At 38.1% G+C, this 15,910-nt stretch overlaps 1 protein-coding gene across 2 annotated transcripts in view; it reads left to right on the top strand.

Annotated features, from left to right (window-relative positions):
• atp6v0a1b (ATPase H+ transporting V0 subunit a1b) overlaps positions 1-15,183 on the top strand; it is a 37,635-nt gene extending 22,452 nt beyond the window's left edge. The window contains exons 18-22 of one of the 2 annotated variants that reach the window (XM_058376094.1): positions 2,922-3,029; positions 11,831-11,848; positions 12,439-12,556; positions 12,639-12,810; positions 13,936-15,183. In XM_058376094.1, coding sequence (XP_058232077.1) covers positions 2,922-3,029; positions 11,831-11,848; positions 12,439-12,556; positions 12,639-12,810; positions 13,936-14,029 — 510 coding nt within the window. In that variant the 3' untranslated portion in view covers positions 14,030-15,183. Of the gene's footprint in view, positions 1-2,834; positions 3,030-11,830; positions 11,849-12,438; positions 12,557-12,638; positions 12,811-13,935 lie in introns of both variants that reach the window. The other variant, XM_058376093.1, reaches the window with a different exon arrangement.
• The last annotated feature ends 727 nt before the right edge of the window (positions 15,184-15,910 follow it).

Below are 15,910 nucleotides of genomic sequence, written 5' to 3'. Positions count from 1 at the left end.
TGTGCATAAGGTCCTTAATTCTTTCAGGTGATGTAGCTGCCCATTCTTCTTGGCAAAATGCCTCCAGTTCCTGTAAATTTTTTGGTTGTCTTGCACAAACTGCACGTTTGAGATCTCCCCAAAGTGGCTCAATATTGAGGTCAGGAGACTGCGATGGCCACTCCAGAACCTTCACCTTTTTTTTGCTGTAGCCATTGGAGGGTCAACTTGGCCTTGTGCTATGGCTCATTGTCATGTTGGAACATCCAAGAGCATCTCGTGCACAGCTTTCAGTGCTGTAGAATGCAAATTGTCTGCCAGAATTATCTGATAACATGCTGCATTCATCTTGCCATCAATTTTTGACTAACTTCCCTGTGCCACTGGAGCTCAAACAGCCTCAAAACATAAGAGATCCACCACCATTTACAGTGGGGATGCTGTACTTTTCAATGCAATCCTTGTTGACTCCTCTCCAAACATAGCATTTATGGTTGTGATTATTAAGTTCAATTTTGGTCTCATCTAAATGACTCTGCTCCAATAGCTGTGAGGCTTGTCTAGGTGCTGTCATGTCCTACTGAAAGCGGGCCTTTTTGTGGCATGGCACAGTAACTGCTTTCTCGACCATGCAGATCACTTGTGTTCAAGTACCTCCAAATTGTGTTCCTTGAAACAAAAACATTTTTTTCCAGAGCAGCCAGTATTTCTCTCAAAGTTGTTTGTGGGTTTTTCTTGGTGTCCCGAACAATTCTCCTGGCAGTAGTGGGTGAAATCTTGGTCTACCTGACCGTGGCTTAGTATCAACAGAGCCTCTTATTTCCCACCTCTTTATCAGAGTTTGAACAGTACTGACTGGCATTTTCAAGTGTTGAGATATCTTTTTATATACTTTTCCTGCTTTAGAAAGTTTAACTACCTTATTACGCAGGTCCATTGGCAGTTCTTCTGTTTTCCCCATGGTGCAGTGCAGTACCTCATGAGCTGACTATTTATGCACAGACACTAATTACAAATACAATGGGTCACAGGTGTGGAAACCTCCCTTTAATAACCATTTAAACCTCTGTGTGTCAACCTGTGTGTTTATAATGTGGCCAAACATTCAAGCATATTCAAACTTTTAATAAGGTTTGTTTGGGTGATTCCAGTTATCAGTAGGTTTTAATAATAATGGATATTAATGACAATAGGATAATTAATGACTTCATGTGACCACTATCCTTAAATAAGGAAAAAAAATCTTTTGCATTATGAGTCATATTTTTCAAATAAATGGCAATGTTTAACAATTTCTTATAGGGTATGCAAACTTTTGAGCACAACTGTATGTAGTTTATATAGTGTGCAATTTTAGGACTAGAGAAATCTACAGTGCAGTGTGCAATTGTTTTTTCAGATTTTCTGTAACAGTTACTTTCACTAAAATTACGTTAGGTAGAATTAATTTACAAGTGTTGTAAAAAAGTTTTAATTTAATTTAATATAAGAGAAAGAGATTTTGTAAATTTCTTATCTTAAAAAAAGGGTTACCCTTAAGCCTAGCACAGATGCCCACTTGCTTTTTGCAATTCCACTTCCTTGTATGCCATTTTCTGTGCTTTATATAATTTATAAAAAATAAAATAAAATATTATCTTTTAATCTCTTTGCTTAATCAACCAATTAACCAAATTTAATTGTTGGTTCAATTAGAACAGACATGGAGTCAAATTCAGTAATTAGGTATTTAGCCCTGTTGTACCTATTCAGCACTTAAATAGAGCCTTTCCATCAAATTGAGGTAGGTTGATGGTCAAAACAAGCAGCTGTGTAAAAGAAGTTCCAGAAGGAATGAGAAAGACAGTTATTAAAATTTATTTATATTAATATTCTGAATATAGGTACAAACCCATTCCAAACCCATCTCTGGGACTCCAGCTAACCATAGTGCAAGTCATTATCTCCCAGTGGAGAAAATTTGTAGAATCCTTCTAGATGTAGCTGGCCCATCAAAATTCTCCCAAAAGAACGTCAACAAACAACTAAGATACTTCAGGCCTTATTTGTCCAGTAAGGTCAGTGTTCATGATTGCTCCATTAGAAAGAGATTGGGAAAAAATATTATTCATGGAAGAGTTCAGGGCAAAAATGAATAAAGGCTCATTTCAAATTTGCAAAAAAAAAAATATTGATGAACCCAAAGCATTTTGGGATCATTTTCTGTGGAATAATGATTTGAAAGTAGAATACTTTGGAAGACATGGGTCATCTTACATCTGGCTTAAAGTTATGGCAGCATACAACAATAAGAACATCATGCCAACAGTCAAACATGGTGGTGGCAGTGTGTGACGATGTGGGGATGTTTTGCTGCTTCAGGGCCTGGGAGAATTGCCATAACCAATGGAACCATGAATTCTGCACTTTAACAGAAAATCCTAAAGGAGAATATCCAGTTGTTAATCCATGATCTCAGGCTAATACACAATTGGGTTATGTATGTCACAATCCAATACACAAGAGCAAGCCCATCTATAAATGGCTCAAAATAAATATTTTTAAGGTTTTGTAGTGGCATAATCAAAGTTCTGACAGCACTGAGATGCTGTGGCAGATGTTAGACAGTTCATGCTCTCTAGTGCAAAAACTTTTTCACAGGACTGTTTAAAAAATGCTAGTGAAACACCCTGCCCAATCCCCCTGTCCCCACCCAAAAAAACCCTAACAAAACAATACAACACAGTACCGGTTATATAAATTACGAGGTACTATGGGATGGGTAGCTATCCTATACACAGACACACCCATTCGCACACACCACAAGCATGCGGCATGCTGTGAGCCATTCAGACTTTGTTGGGTTTTGTATTTAGTCCCAGATGAGGGAGGCAAGCCCTGCTCAGAAAGTAGAAACATTAGAGCAAGCAGGCACCAGCTCATCCACCGGACTCACTCAACAGGGCACACAGAAGTTTGGGGGAGTCCGGGTCGGGAATGGACCCACTGAGGATGAGGCTGAGATCATTGAGCACGACCAGCTATCCCAGCATTCTGATGACGCAGATGAGGTGGGTGAAACTTGTGATATGGTGGCTGCAAGTTACTTAGTGACATCTGTATCCCCTCTTCTAAAATGGCTGGGGGGGACAATAAATGAATCATCATGGGGCTACCTAGTTCTGCCTACCCAAAAAATAACAAGTTTTTAGGTAATTTATGCAAGAACATACACAGATCAGGCATAACATTATGACCACCTGCCTAACATTGCGTTGGTCCCCCTTTTGCTGCCAACACAGCCCTGAATCGTCGAGGCATGGACTCCACTAGATCCCTGAAGGTGTGCTGTTGTATCTGGCACCAAGATGTTGGTAGCAGATGCTTTAAGTCCTGCAAGTTGCGAGGTGGGGCCTCCATGGATCAGGCTTGGTGATCACGCTTGAGTGGATTGAGATCTAGGGAATTTGAAGGCCAAGTGAACACCTCAAACTTGTTGTTGTGCTCATCAAACCATTCCTGAACAATTGTTGCTTTGTGGCACAGCAAATTATCCTGCTGAAAGAGGCCACAGCCATCAGGGAATACCGTTTCCATGAAAGGGTGTACATGGTCTGCAACAATGCTTAGGTAGGTAGTACATGTCAAAGTAACATACACATCGATGGCAGGACCCAAGGTTTCCCAGCAGAACATTGCCCAAAGCATGACTCTGCCAGCCTGCCTTCCTGGTGCCATGTGTTCCCCAGGTAAGCAACTCACACGTACCCGGCCATCCACATGATGTAAAAGAATACAGGATTCATTAGACCACACCACCTTCTTCCATTCCTCTGTGGTTCAGTTCTGATGCTCAAGTGCCCATTGTTGGCACTTTTGGCGGTGCACAGGGGTCAGCATGGGCACCCTGACTGGTCTGCAGCTATGCAGCCCCATATGCAACAAACTCTGATGCACTGTATATTCTGACACCTTTCTATCAGAACCAGAATTAAGTTCTTCAGCAGTTTGAGCAACAGTGGCTCGTCTGTTGGATCGGACCACAAGAGCCAGCCTTCGCTCCCCACATGCATCAGTGAGCCTTGGCCGGCCATGACCCTGTTACCTTTTCACCACTGTTCCTTATTTAGAGCACTTTTGATAGATACTGACCACTGCAGACCGGGAACACCCCACAAGAGCTGCAGTTTTGGAGATGCTCTGATCCAGTCACCTAGCCATCACAATTTGGCCCTTGTCAAACTCACTCAGATCCTTATGCTTGCCAATTTTTCCTGCTTCTAACACACCAACGTTGAGGACAAAATGTTTACTTGCTGCCTAATATTCTAATAATCAGTGTTATTCACTTCACTTGTAAGTGGTCATAATGTTATGTCTGATTGGTGTATTCAAAGAGGCTAAACTCAAAGGGTCTTTAAAGAACAACACGTGCCCCTTATCTATCTTGTTATGTACATTCCATCCAATTATATGGTGAGTCATATCAGTTCATAATACTCTGGCACAGATGATGTCTAAAGTTGTGTTCTAATATTAGCCAAATTGTTTTATAGATGTCTCCAGTTATTAGTTAGATCAAGAGGATCAGATGTTATATTAACATCAGTGCAGTTCTCCACAATGTCAGAATGCCAGATTCAGCATTTACTGCATTGGTGTTATGGTGAATTTACATTCTAAAAAAAAGACTTCTAGTAATTTCCATCTTTCTGAGTCTGTGGCTTGCATGTGTTTGTATTATCTACTGTTGTGTAGTCCCTAGGATGAGGGTGTACATTGAAATGACTTTGTAATGGTCAGTCAGATGCTTTGACAGAGTTATCATTAGATTGACGTCTGGTTGGAAACAGATACACCAATGTGCAATAGTCACTAAACTAAATGGTGGGTTCACTATATATGGTCTGATCACAAAGCTACCATGTGCCATTTGGGAATTTTAGATAGCACAATTGATTGATACCCATCAACTTTTCCCAGTCTCTGGAGTATTGGAGGCATTCATATACATTACTCACCCCTATAGACATGTGGTGCCAGTTTGATAATACTCTTAACAATAAAGTTCTAACCTATAAATGGGTAAAATAATTTAATAATTTTATAAAGAGTAATTTCCCCTCTTTACACCAGTGTGAAGTATCAGTGAACAGAATGATGTTAAATGTAGGTGCATAAGTTAAATTACATGTAAGAGTACTTGGATCACAACATTCTTGTGGCTCCATAAGATTATTACAAGCTTTGATATAATATAAGTTTGATGTTACCATACTGGCAAATCCACAAGCAATTAATCTAGAACACCTAAGACAAAGCAGTTGCAAACAGACAACTCATTACCAAATGCAATTCATGGACAGGGCAGGGACAGAGGTATTTGCACATGATTGGTCATATCAGCAGCCTTCCTAATGCTGCCACTGTTGTTGACAGACTATGCAACTAGCATTGTTGATTCTTACCAAATCATAATCTGGAAATCTACAAACAAAAAAGCTGTTTCTACATTTATTCAGTGCTTACAAAGACAAGCCTCAAAGGCTTGAGACACATTCACCTCATGCTCGGAAAAAACACTCCCCTATTTAGAGTGGCCAGTTCTTAGTTAAGTACACTGTATTTCAATTATTTGTATTTTATTGGACATTTTACTGTCATGTTTACTGTCGTGTTTTCTGTACATCATATTGGATATTGGTATTCGATTGTGGTTAATTTTTTAAAAATAAAAACCCCAAACTATTTAGAAGTAAGCCTTCAGAGAGTCACTGATTATTATTTCTCTCAGTAAAATTGAGGTTTTAATAATTGTGACTTATATTAATATTCATTTTAATTTCTAATTATAATTTTATGCTGAAAATGGGGATATTCTATCTGACTGACCACCTAATTAATTTTAATTAATTAGACTGATTACTTTAGGAGAGTCAGTAAATACATTTAAAATGAATTTTCAGTTAGGTCTATAAATATGTAGACATTGTCAATCAACTGAAATCAAATAATAATAGCACAGACTTTGAAATGTTTTTCCTTTATTATTTCACTTCATGTAAGCTGATAAAGATCTGATCTGTAAAGATCTAGCGTTGATTTCAGGTGGCTTTTAAGTTTGGCTTTGTTTTTTTTGGTTGAATCACATTTTTAAATGAATTGAATGAAATGCTCATTTATTTATATATATATATATATATACACACACACACACACTACTCACAAAAAGTTAAGGATATTCGGCTTTCGGGTGAAATTTCAGGATGCACCTAAAATGCACTATAACCAACTTAATTTGATCTTCTCTACACTTTTGAATGCACATGTCCAACTGTTCAGTGTTTCAGTACTTTTTGCATAACTTGCTGTTCTCTAACAAGGTGTTTAACAGCAAAATTCACAAATGGTGTTTGATCCATGAATCGACCGATACATTTTCTGGTTCAATTAGAATTGGTATTTAAACAGTCCTCTTCATCATGCTGTTCACATTTTGACATCATGAGACCAAGACGACACCTAACAATTGATCAACAGTACCGGATGCTCTCAGAGGGAAGTAGCCACTGAGCTTAGAGCGTCACAGAGTGTCATCAGCAGGTTGCGACAGAGATACAGACTGGAAGAGTCACAGAAAGGCATAGAAGTGGATGTCCTTTGGCCACATTCCACGTTGATGACCGCTTCATTGTGAACAGTGCCCTGCGGAACCAGATGATGAATGCCACTCAACTCCAGGCACATGTAAGGGAGGTGAGAGGCACCCAAGTGTCACATCAGACCATTCGAACCCGTTTACATCAGTGTGGTCTGCGTGATAGATGACCTGCAAGGGTACCTGACCACACCTTCAGGCACAGGCGTGGGGTCAGGGAGCATTTACGCTGGACGAGGGACCAATGGGCCTCAGTGATGTTTTCTGATGAAACTCGATTCACGTTGAGCAGAAATGATGGCCGTCAACAATGTTGGAGACGTCAAGGAGAGCGCTATGCATCAGCCACTGTTGTGGTGGTGTTACAGTCTGGGCAGATGTGTCTACTCAATACAGAACTGCCCTACATCTTGTGAATGGTACAGTGACAAGCCAATACTACCTGAATAACATCATTAATCCAGTCATTGTGCCCCTGCATGAACAACACAGGCCTAATTTCATCTTCATTGACGACAATGCTCCAGCTCATCGAGGTTGCATCATTAGGGAACGGCTGCTGGAGGTTGGGGTACCTCAAATGGAGTGGCCCGCACTTTCTCCAGACCTGAATCCCATAGAAAACCTATGGGATCAGCTGAGTCGCCGTGTAGAGGCTCGTAACCCTGCACCCCAGAATCTCAATGACCTGAGGGCCTCCCTTCAAGAAGAGTGGAATGCCATGCCTCAGCAGACAATAAGTCGACTCGTGAACAGCATGAGACGTCATTGCCACTTGGGGACTTTCATACAGTCACAGATCTGCCATTATATCTGTCAGCTTGTGACAGCAAAGAATTAGTGTCTATAATGACCTTAGAAACTACACTGACCTAATAGTTCCTCATGGACCATTGATTTCTGTTGTAGAAAGGACATTAATCAGTTATAGTTACATTGTTTACTGTTTAGTGTCACCCAAATGAGGATGGGTTCCCTTCTGAGCCTGGTTCCTTTCAAGGTTTCTTCCTTTTTCCATCCCAGGGAGTTTTTCCTTGCCACCTTTGCTATAGGCTTTCTCATTAGGGATAAAATAGTTTAATTATTAAATTTAATGATTTACTCTTATTTCTAGTTACTTAGTTATTTTTTTATTTTTTTATTTATTTGTTTGTTTGTTTGTTTGTTATAATAAATGTTGTAATAAATGGTTTGAGATGAGGAAATCACCATTGCATGCTTCTACTTAAATGCCCTACTTTCATGATATAATATCACTATAGCGTGAACTTTTTACATTTTCCATAAATCTCACCCAAATATCCTTAACAAGTGAGTAGTGTATATATATACAGTGGTACCTTGGTGTTCGACTTTAATTCATTCTAAAAGTCTGGTCGAATACCGATTTGGTTGAAAATTGTATTATTTTTCCCCTTAGGAAATAATGTAAAATGAATTAATCTGTTTCAACTCGATGGTTGAGATCACAACTTTCCTCTTGGCAACAGTGATGCCTGATTTACCCTTTTTCGGAGACATTGCTAATGAAATTATACCACAAAAGATAGCATGGGGTTGTAACACAAGCACTCACAGATGATGCTTTCAGAACAGATGACCCGTGTAAACTGCTTCATCTCTATTGTGTACACCAGGGTACAGAACACAGAAAAATATTTTCGATAACTAAAAATTTGTCTCGAAAATATAGTTCACATTAACAGTCGTTCAAATTTTGTTCGAAATGTTGATATTCGTTGCAATCCTGTATGAAACAAGAATCGGCGAAATACACCGAAAACCACTGTATATACACCTACAGGTACCACTGTATGATATACATTAAGCTGGTGATTTAATGCAAACTGTTTACAGTGGACTGTGTAGTTGGATTAAACACACACATGATTAGCATCCCCTTGATTGAAACACCTAACTTCAGTTACTTTAGTAAAACACTTACTTTAGTAAACACATGCTCCAAGAGGGTCAATTCCACAGTACAGAAATCATGTAACAGACCTGCATGATGATGTGCTGGAGAAGGTTCACGAACTTGGCCCCCAGTTCTTGGCATTGCCTGATGCCAGTGGCCGGATAGGGGGACGTCGGAAGCGGTGTGCAAGGAAGCGGAAGCGCAGCAAGAGGGAAGGTGTCCATGTTAGGCTAAAAACAAACCCTAGCGTGCTGGCTATCCCATCCAGCCTGCTCTCCAGCTTTTGCTCCCTGGACAATAAACTGGACTACACCTAACTTCAGCGGATAACTCACTGAGAGTTTAGAGACTGTTGCGTCATTGTTTTTACGGAGACGTGGCTCAGTGAAAGAGCTCTGGACGGGCTCCAGACGGGCTCACCATGTTTTGTACTGACAGAAATGCAGCTCTATGCAGTAAAGCATGTGGTGGTGGCATGTGTTTACATTAACTCAGAATGGTGCAAGAACTCTTGTCTCTAGTTACAGCTCATTGTTAGTGGAGTTTGTGACTGTTAGAAGTAGGCCATTTCATTTACCACAGGAATTCACCATGGTTTTCATTGTCATAGTCTACATTTTCTCCAGTGCTAATGCTAAGGAGGCACTGTGAACAGTTTGGGAATATTAGCGATCTGCAGAATGCTCACCCCGATGGACAGCTTATCATTTACGGAGATTTCAACTGAGAAAATCTCAAATCAGTGCTCCCCACCTTGGTTACTCAGACCACTTCTCTGTTATGCTAATTTGGGCATACAGACCACTGGTTAGACACAATCTAAACTGGTTCTAAAGCAGTTAAAATGGCTGTAGACAACATTCCTAGCAGAGTGCTCAGGGAATGTGCAAAGCAGCTAGCGGATGTCTTCATTGACATCTTCACTGACAACATTTCCCTGAGTAGCAGTGTCATTCCAGCATGCCTCAAGACCACTAGCATCATCCTCTTGCCAAAGAAGTCTACAGTGTCCTGTCTCAGTGCTTACCGTCCTATCACACTCACACCCATGACAATGAAGTGGTTCGTGATGCTTGTAATAAGGCACATCAAGACCCTGCTGCCACCTTCACTGGACCCCCTGCAGTTTGAGTGTCGTAAAAACTCCACAAACGTTTTCATTGCCATGACCCTCCATCTGGCCCTGACACACCTGGACAGAAAGGACACCTACATATGAATTCTGTTCATGCAGAGTTCAGCATTCAACACAATCATCCCTCAACACCTGACTGAGAAGCTGAGCCTGCTAGGCTTGAACACTTCCCTCTTCAACTCCTCAGATTTCAGTCAGTCCTGATCAGCATCTCTAGCGCTACCACACTGAGCACTGGGGCCCCTCAAGGCTGTGTAATTAGTCCACTGATGTTCACTCTGCCGACTCACAACTGTAGCAATGGACAGCGCGAAACACATCAAGTTCACTAATGACACACTGTGGTGGGTCTCATCAGCAAGAATGACGAGTCAGCATACAGAGAGGAGGTGAAACAGCTAACAGCCTGGTGTAGAGCCAACAGTCTATCTCTGAATGTTGGCAAAACTAAAGATGTTGTTGACTGACCACTCTCCGCTGAACTTTGACAGATTCTCTGTGGAGATCGTCAAGAGCACCAAATTCCTAGGTGTTCACCTGGCGGATAACTTCACCCGGTCAGTCAACAACAACAAAGAAAGCTCAGCAGCATCTCTACTTCTAAGTCTGAGGAATGCCCATCTCCCTACCCCATCCTGACCACATTCTACAGAGGGACCATCAAGAGCTTCCTGAGCAGCTGCATCACTTCCTGGTTTGGGAATTGCACATTACAGATCACAAGACCCTGCAGCGGATAGTGAGGACAGCTGAGGAGATCTGAGTCTCGCTTCCCTCCACAGACATTTATACAACATTCTGCATCTACAAAGCCAACAGCATTTTGGATGACTCCACACACCCCTCACACACACTCTTCACCCTCACCCTCACAACCGGACTGTGTAACAGTTTCTTCCCACAAGCCATCACCTAGAACTCAACTGTACCAAACACACACACACACTTATTCAATATATATTTGTCTACAGTACCACCCATATTAAAAACTGTTTACATGCTGTTTTTTGCACAATGTGTCTTTGCACATTCACTCAACTGCTGTTTTTGCACACTGCCACCAACTGTGTATATATGTTTACAAGAACCCTCTTTGTTTACAATTCTCTTATTTTTGCACAATGTACTATACAATACACAGAATGTACACTGGTTGGCGCTATATTGGGTATCTGTCCTGTAGTGCTTTGTATTGTCTGTATGCACTGTCTTTTGTCTTGCACTGTTTGCACCAGGTTGCACACTATATGTGGCTAGACTTTTTGTGGCTAGGACAACTTATTTAAGTCTTATTTAATTTATTTAAACTTAGTTAACTCTGTTGTTATATGTTCTATGTTATTTTATGTAGCACCATGGTCCTGGAGAAATGTTGTTTCATTTCACCATGTACTGTGTCAGCTATATACTGTATGGTTGAAATGACAATAAAAGCTTCTTGACTTTTGGTCTTTCAGGCTTTTTGGGGTTCCTGAACTTTCCGGTGTTTTCTTTCTTTTTCTGAATGTACCGTATAGCTGATTTGGCAACATCTAGTGTTTTTGAGATGTCTGTTAGGTTTTGATTAAGATTAGTATTGGTACTAGGATTTTAATTTATCTAAAAGTAACTGGCAGTGACAGAATGTTGGATTTCATATTGAGAGTTAATATTAACAGATTTCTAATGCAAGTGCCACACAAAAATCAACTCCTTTTATCCGCTTACTAGAAAGTAAAATAATATAGGAATTAACACGTGTCTACGGAATAGGTGACCAGCCAATTGTCCTAATATGTTTTGTCCCTTAAATCGGGCTACATATAAAATTATTCCTACACCATTCACCCTACTTGAGATCACAATTGTCCATTCTGATGTTTGATGTTAACATTAACTGAAGCTGTTAAATTGTATCTATGGATTGTGTTGATTCCATATAATTGGCTATTTGGATAACTGCATAAATAAGCAGAAGTGCATAACTGGTAAGTGTATTTTCATTTTATATAAACAATCAAAGGTATGCATAATAGACTATTTAGAACAAATGGGAAAAGAATACAATAAAAAAAAAAACTCCAGGAATTTGGTCACAATGACACTCATAGTGGTTTCATCATGATTGAAAATTGGCTTTCAAAACCACCTGAATCATTTTCCTTTCTGCTTTCTGTTCAAGCACTCAGAGGAAGAGCCGGTAAGTGTATGTGTGTGTGTGTGTGTGTGTGTGCGCATAATTGCTAAAGGATGTGCATATAAAACCTAGTTTGACAATTTTGTTTTAGTTAATCAGAGCAGAAATTATATGCCATATATGCCCAACGTTCTAAACTCTTTACAGAAGTCACATACATTGTATGTTATTGTATAATAATATGTGCATTTAGGTTATTCATTGCTATGAGAGGATTGCTTTGTTTAACTGGTTGCTGTGAGTTCAGGAAGGGGAGTATTAGCATGTTATCTGTGAGAACACTATTGTTTTCAGAAGAAATGACTCATTGTAGCTTACTCAATGAGAGGATATGATGATGGAAAATGATGGTCAGGTCTAACCTGATCACTTCTTCATAAAGCAGAATATGCTGCAGAGTACATATTTCAGAAAACTTTGAGAGAGTGGGGAGAGAATTAAAAAAGGCTCATGTTTTTGAATTATTTTTGTTCAACCTTAAAACATAGAGGGTTAATACTATTTACTGTGTATGAAAGCAGCAAGGATTCTATTACTGATGGCACTGTAGAGTACCTGTTATTCTCAGTAATGTGTCCTCTTTCTCTTTGCAGTTTAACTTTGGGGATGTAGCTGTCCACCAGGCCATCCACACCATTGAATACTGTCTTGGTTGCATCTCCAACACTGCCTCTTACTTGCGTCTCTGGGCTCTTAGTCTGGCTCATGCACGTGGGTACTCTTTCAAATGTGCACACCGACTTCATAAATGCAAGTATATGTGCAAACATTCAGTTTTCTTTCTCTCTCTCAGAACTGTCAGAGGTGCTATGGGGAATGGTGATGCACATGGGACTGGCCTCTTCAAGTGGTGGTGGATTCTTTGGTTTGTCTATTATTTTCCCAGTCTTTGCCACACTTACAGTGTGTATTCTTCTTGTCATGGAAGGACTGTCCGCCTTCCTACATGCTCTGCGACTGCACTGGTATGTCACACAATTTAATTCAAGACACATTTTGATCTTTAGGGTATAGGGTTAGGACAAAAACTGGTATAGTATTAATATTTTGCAGGATAAAGCAGAATTAACATTAAGATACTCAGAGTCCAGTGAGTTAAAGGTGGTGAAAAGGTGGTGAGTTTTATATATATATATATATATATATGTATATATATATATATATATATATATATATATATATATATATATATATATATATATATATATATATAATATATATATATATATATATATATATATATATTATATATATATAATATATATATATAAAATGCTCCAGTGTAGGATAAGCTCATAATGTTCTCACCCTCTGTGTTTGTAAACCTGGTTGCGTTTAAGGCAACCTGGGCAGACCTGTTTAACTTCACCTCTTCTTCTTAAGCAAAAGCACACAATATACAAATAAACATTCAATATCATACTACTACTACATACTACTACATGGCATTCAATTAAATAATGCAGTGTTCTGACTATGTTGCATTGTATACATAGCTTATTTAGATGTCACCATTATTGCTGAGTGGTGGAACGTATACATTCTGTACAAGTATAACAGTAGTCAACATCATTATAGTAATTATTAGAAGGATTTCTGAAAAATATCACTATTGTTTGGATAATCAGCTACCCATGAATTACTCAGGAAATATCGGATGAGAAAAGTACAATCAAGACATAATAATAAAGGGAAAACTGTGTAAAGAATTTATGGGAGATGTTTTTATTAAGTTTGTTACATTTAATATGGAAATGTAAAAATATTGAATCCTTTTCCCTACTCACTCATCACAAAATATTTCAAGCTGAGTTATAGTAATTTGTAGGTGCTCCTCTGATATAAAGGAGTGTATTCTCTCTCTCTCTCTCTCTATCTCTCTCTCTTTCTCTCTCTCACTCTCTCTCTATATGTGTGTGTGTGAGTATGTGTAGCAAAAATGAATGACTGCTCTTTTAATAAGAACAGCATACTGAGACCACACAGACCACTACATGCCTCTTTTAAAAAATTTTTCAGAATAAATTTGTTAGAAAAATTAAATGTTCTATTATTTTATCACGTGTTTTGTTACATTTATCTTCATTCAGGGTGGAATTCCAGAACAAGTTCTACACAGGCCAGGGCTTCAAGTTTGTTCCCTTCTCATTTGACAGTATCCTGGAGGGCCGATTTGAAGAGTAAAATCACTCGTTACACTCCCAACAGATGAGCAAGCATTCATAGCATTCTCTGTTGCATGGATCTAATTCTGATATTCCTATTCCTAGAGTTTTTTATGAATTGTGTGTAAACTGTAACCTGACATTCCAAATAGGCACTAGAAAACCATTGTGTTGGATATTTTATGTTTTGTTCTTAGCAGATTTACATGGTTTCCAAAAATACCAGTGTTCTGTGTTATATATATAAAAATGTGTGATATTCTTAAACACAGTTACAGTTGATGTGAATACGATGTTGAACATCCTCAACTACAGTAATTGAGGTCATATCATGGTGTCATATTCAGTATCTGTTTCTTTAGCAGTGGTGTTTGAGACAAGAAAATATAATGTAACATGCAAGAGACTATATTGATATTGATATTGATATTGATATCTAAATGGTGAGCATTGAAATAAATCCTGATGCATGAATTGTTCTAGTGTAGTTGGTTGTTGACTTAATGAAGCCATTAAATTTAAGATGGATATCCTTTAATATCTGTGAGGGAAAATATATTTCACAATAAAAAGTTTAAATCCTTTGAGAGAATCACTCAAAATAAGAATGATATAAAATAAGAATTTACTAATTTCAAAATTTTCCCCTAATTATTAAAAATCTTAGTGCATTGTAAAAAGCACTTTTGCACTGTAACAAGTTATAAAAGATTCACATGTCTCCATGGAAAGGTCTCATTAAATTTTTAATGGCCCTTGCAGATCACTCTTTCTATCATCAGCAGTGCTTTTGGTAGTGGAACATGACTGCTTTAGAAAAGGAAGCAGAAGCAGATGTTTCCTCTGTAAACACAGAGAGCTGATCAAGCTGAGAATTCTTTAAGTCTGACTTCACTTTTCTCAAAAGGAATGAGTGCAGTTCACATTATCATTGCTTATACATTAGTGAGAACATGGGTTCCAATGTCCCCTTACAGTTCCTGAATTACATTAAATCACTGATATCAGTGATTTTTAAAATATATGTATTGTTGCCTTTATTGGAAAAATGTATTTTTAAAGTCTATTGGTGTATGGACATATCATAGAAACTACCCATTGTATATTGGTGTTTGGGAAAAAGTACATCTCTACAAGAATTTCACTATTAAAGAGTTCTGCTGGGTAAATCCATTGAACTGCTCACTGTTTTTTATTTATTTTTATGTTTTATTTTTTGGGGGAAGAAACATATAGTCCATTCCCTCTGTGTAAATGAAGACAACAGCTAAATTTAAATTGGGTCAATGGCATCAAAACATCTTTTTGTTTAATAAATGTCTAGTAAAATAATGTTCTCTACCCATATCAAATGTTAAAATGTTAAAAAAGTATATTTTTACTGAAAAAAGTACATAGATGTCTATAAATAAATCAGTCAGTAAATAAAAGAAGGGGTTTCCACACATTTAGTTTAAAAAAATAAAATATTTAGTTAAAAAAATGTAAAATATATTGTTAATTGGACTATACAACTGCAAGACATCACAATCATATATCATATACATAAAGCTACATAGAGTACATACATACAATACATAAAGCTGTAATCTAAATAATTACAGAATTGATCTATAATATATGAAAATTACATACTAAACACTGAAAAAATTTAATTGTGCTAAGAGTGGATCTAAAAAACACCCATGTTAAAAAGGCATGTTTTTATAATAATAATAATAATAATAATAATAATAATAATAATAATAATATCAGTTATCTGTTATGATGTTCTGAACATGATCAGTAAAATATCATTGGACGTTTGTGCAAACCAAGGGATAAGGTTATATGCTTAGAAGTGTACTTGCTACTATAGCATCTTGGACCAAGGATGATTGTATCATCAGACTTAAGGGTC

This window comes from Hemibagrus wyckioides, linkage group LG23 (assembly GCF_019097595.1).
Source record: "Hemibagrus wyckioides isolate EC202008001 linkage group LG23, SWU_Hwy_1.0, whole genome shotgun sequence".
In the NCBI taxonomy this organism is placed as follows: Eukaryota; Metazoa; Chordata; class Actinopteri; order Siluriformes; family Bagridae; genus Hemibagrus; species Hemibagrus wyckioides.
Note: the sequence above shows the minus strand (reverse complement) of the source record. Positions and strands in the feature narration are given on the sequence as shown.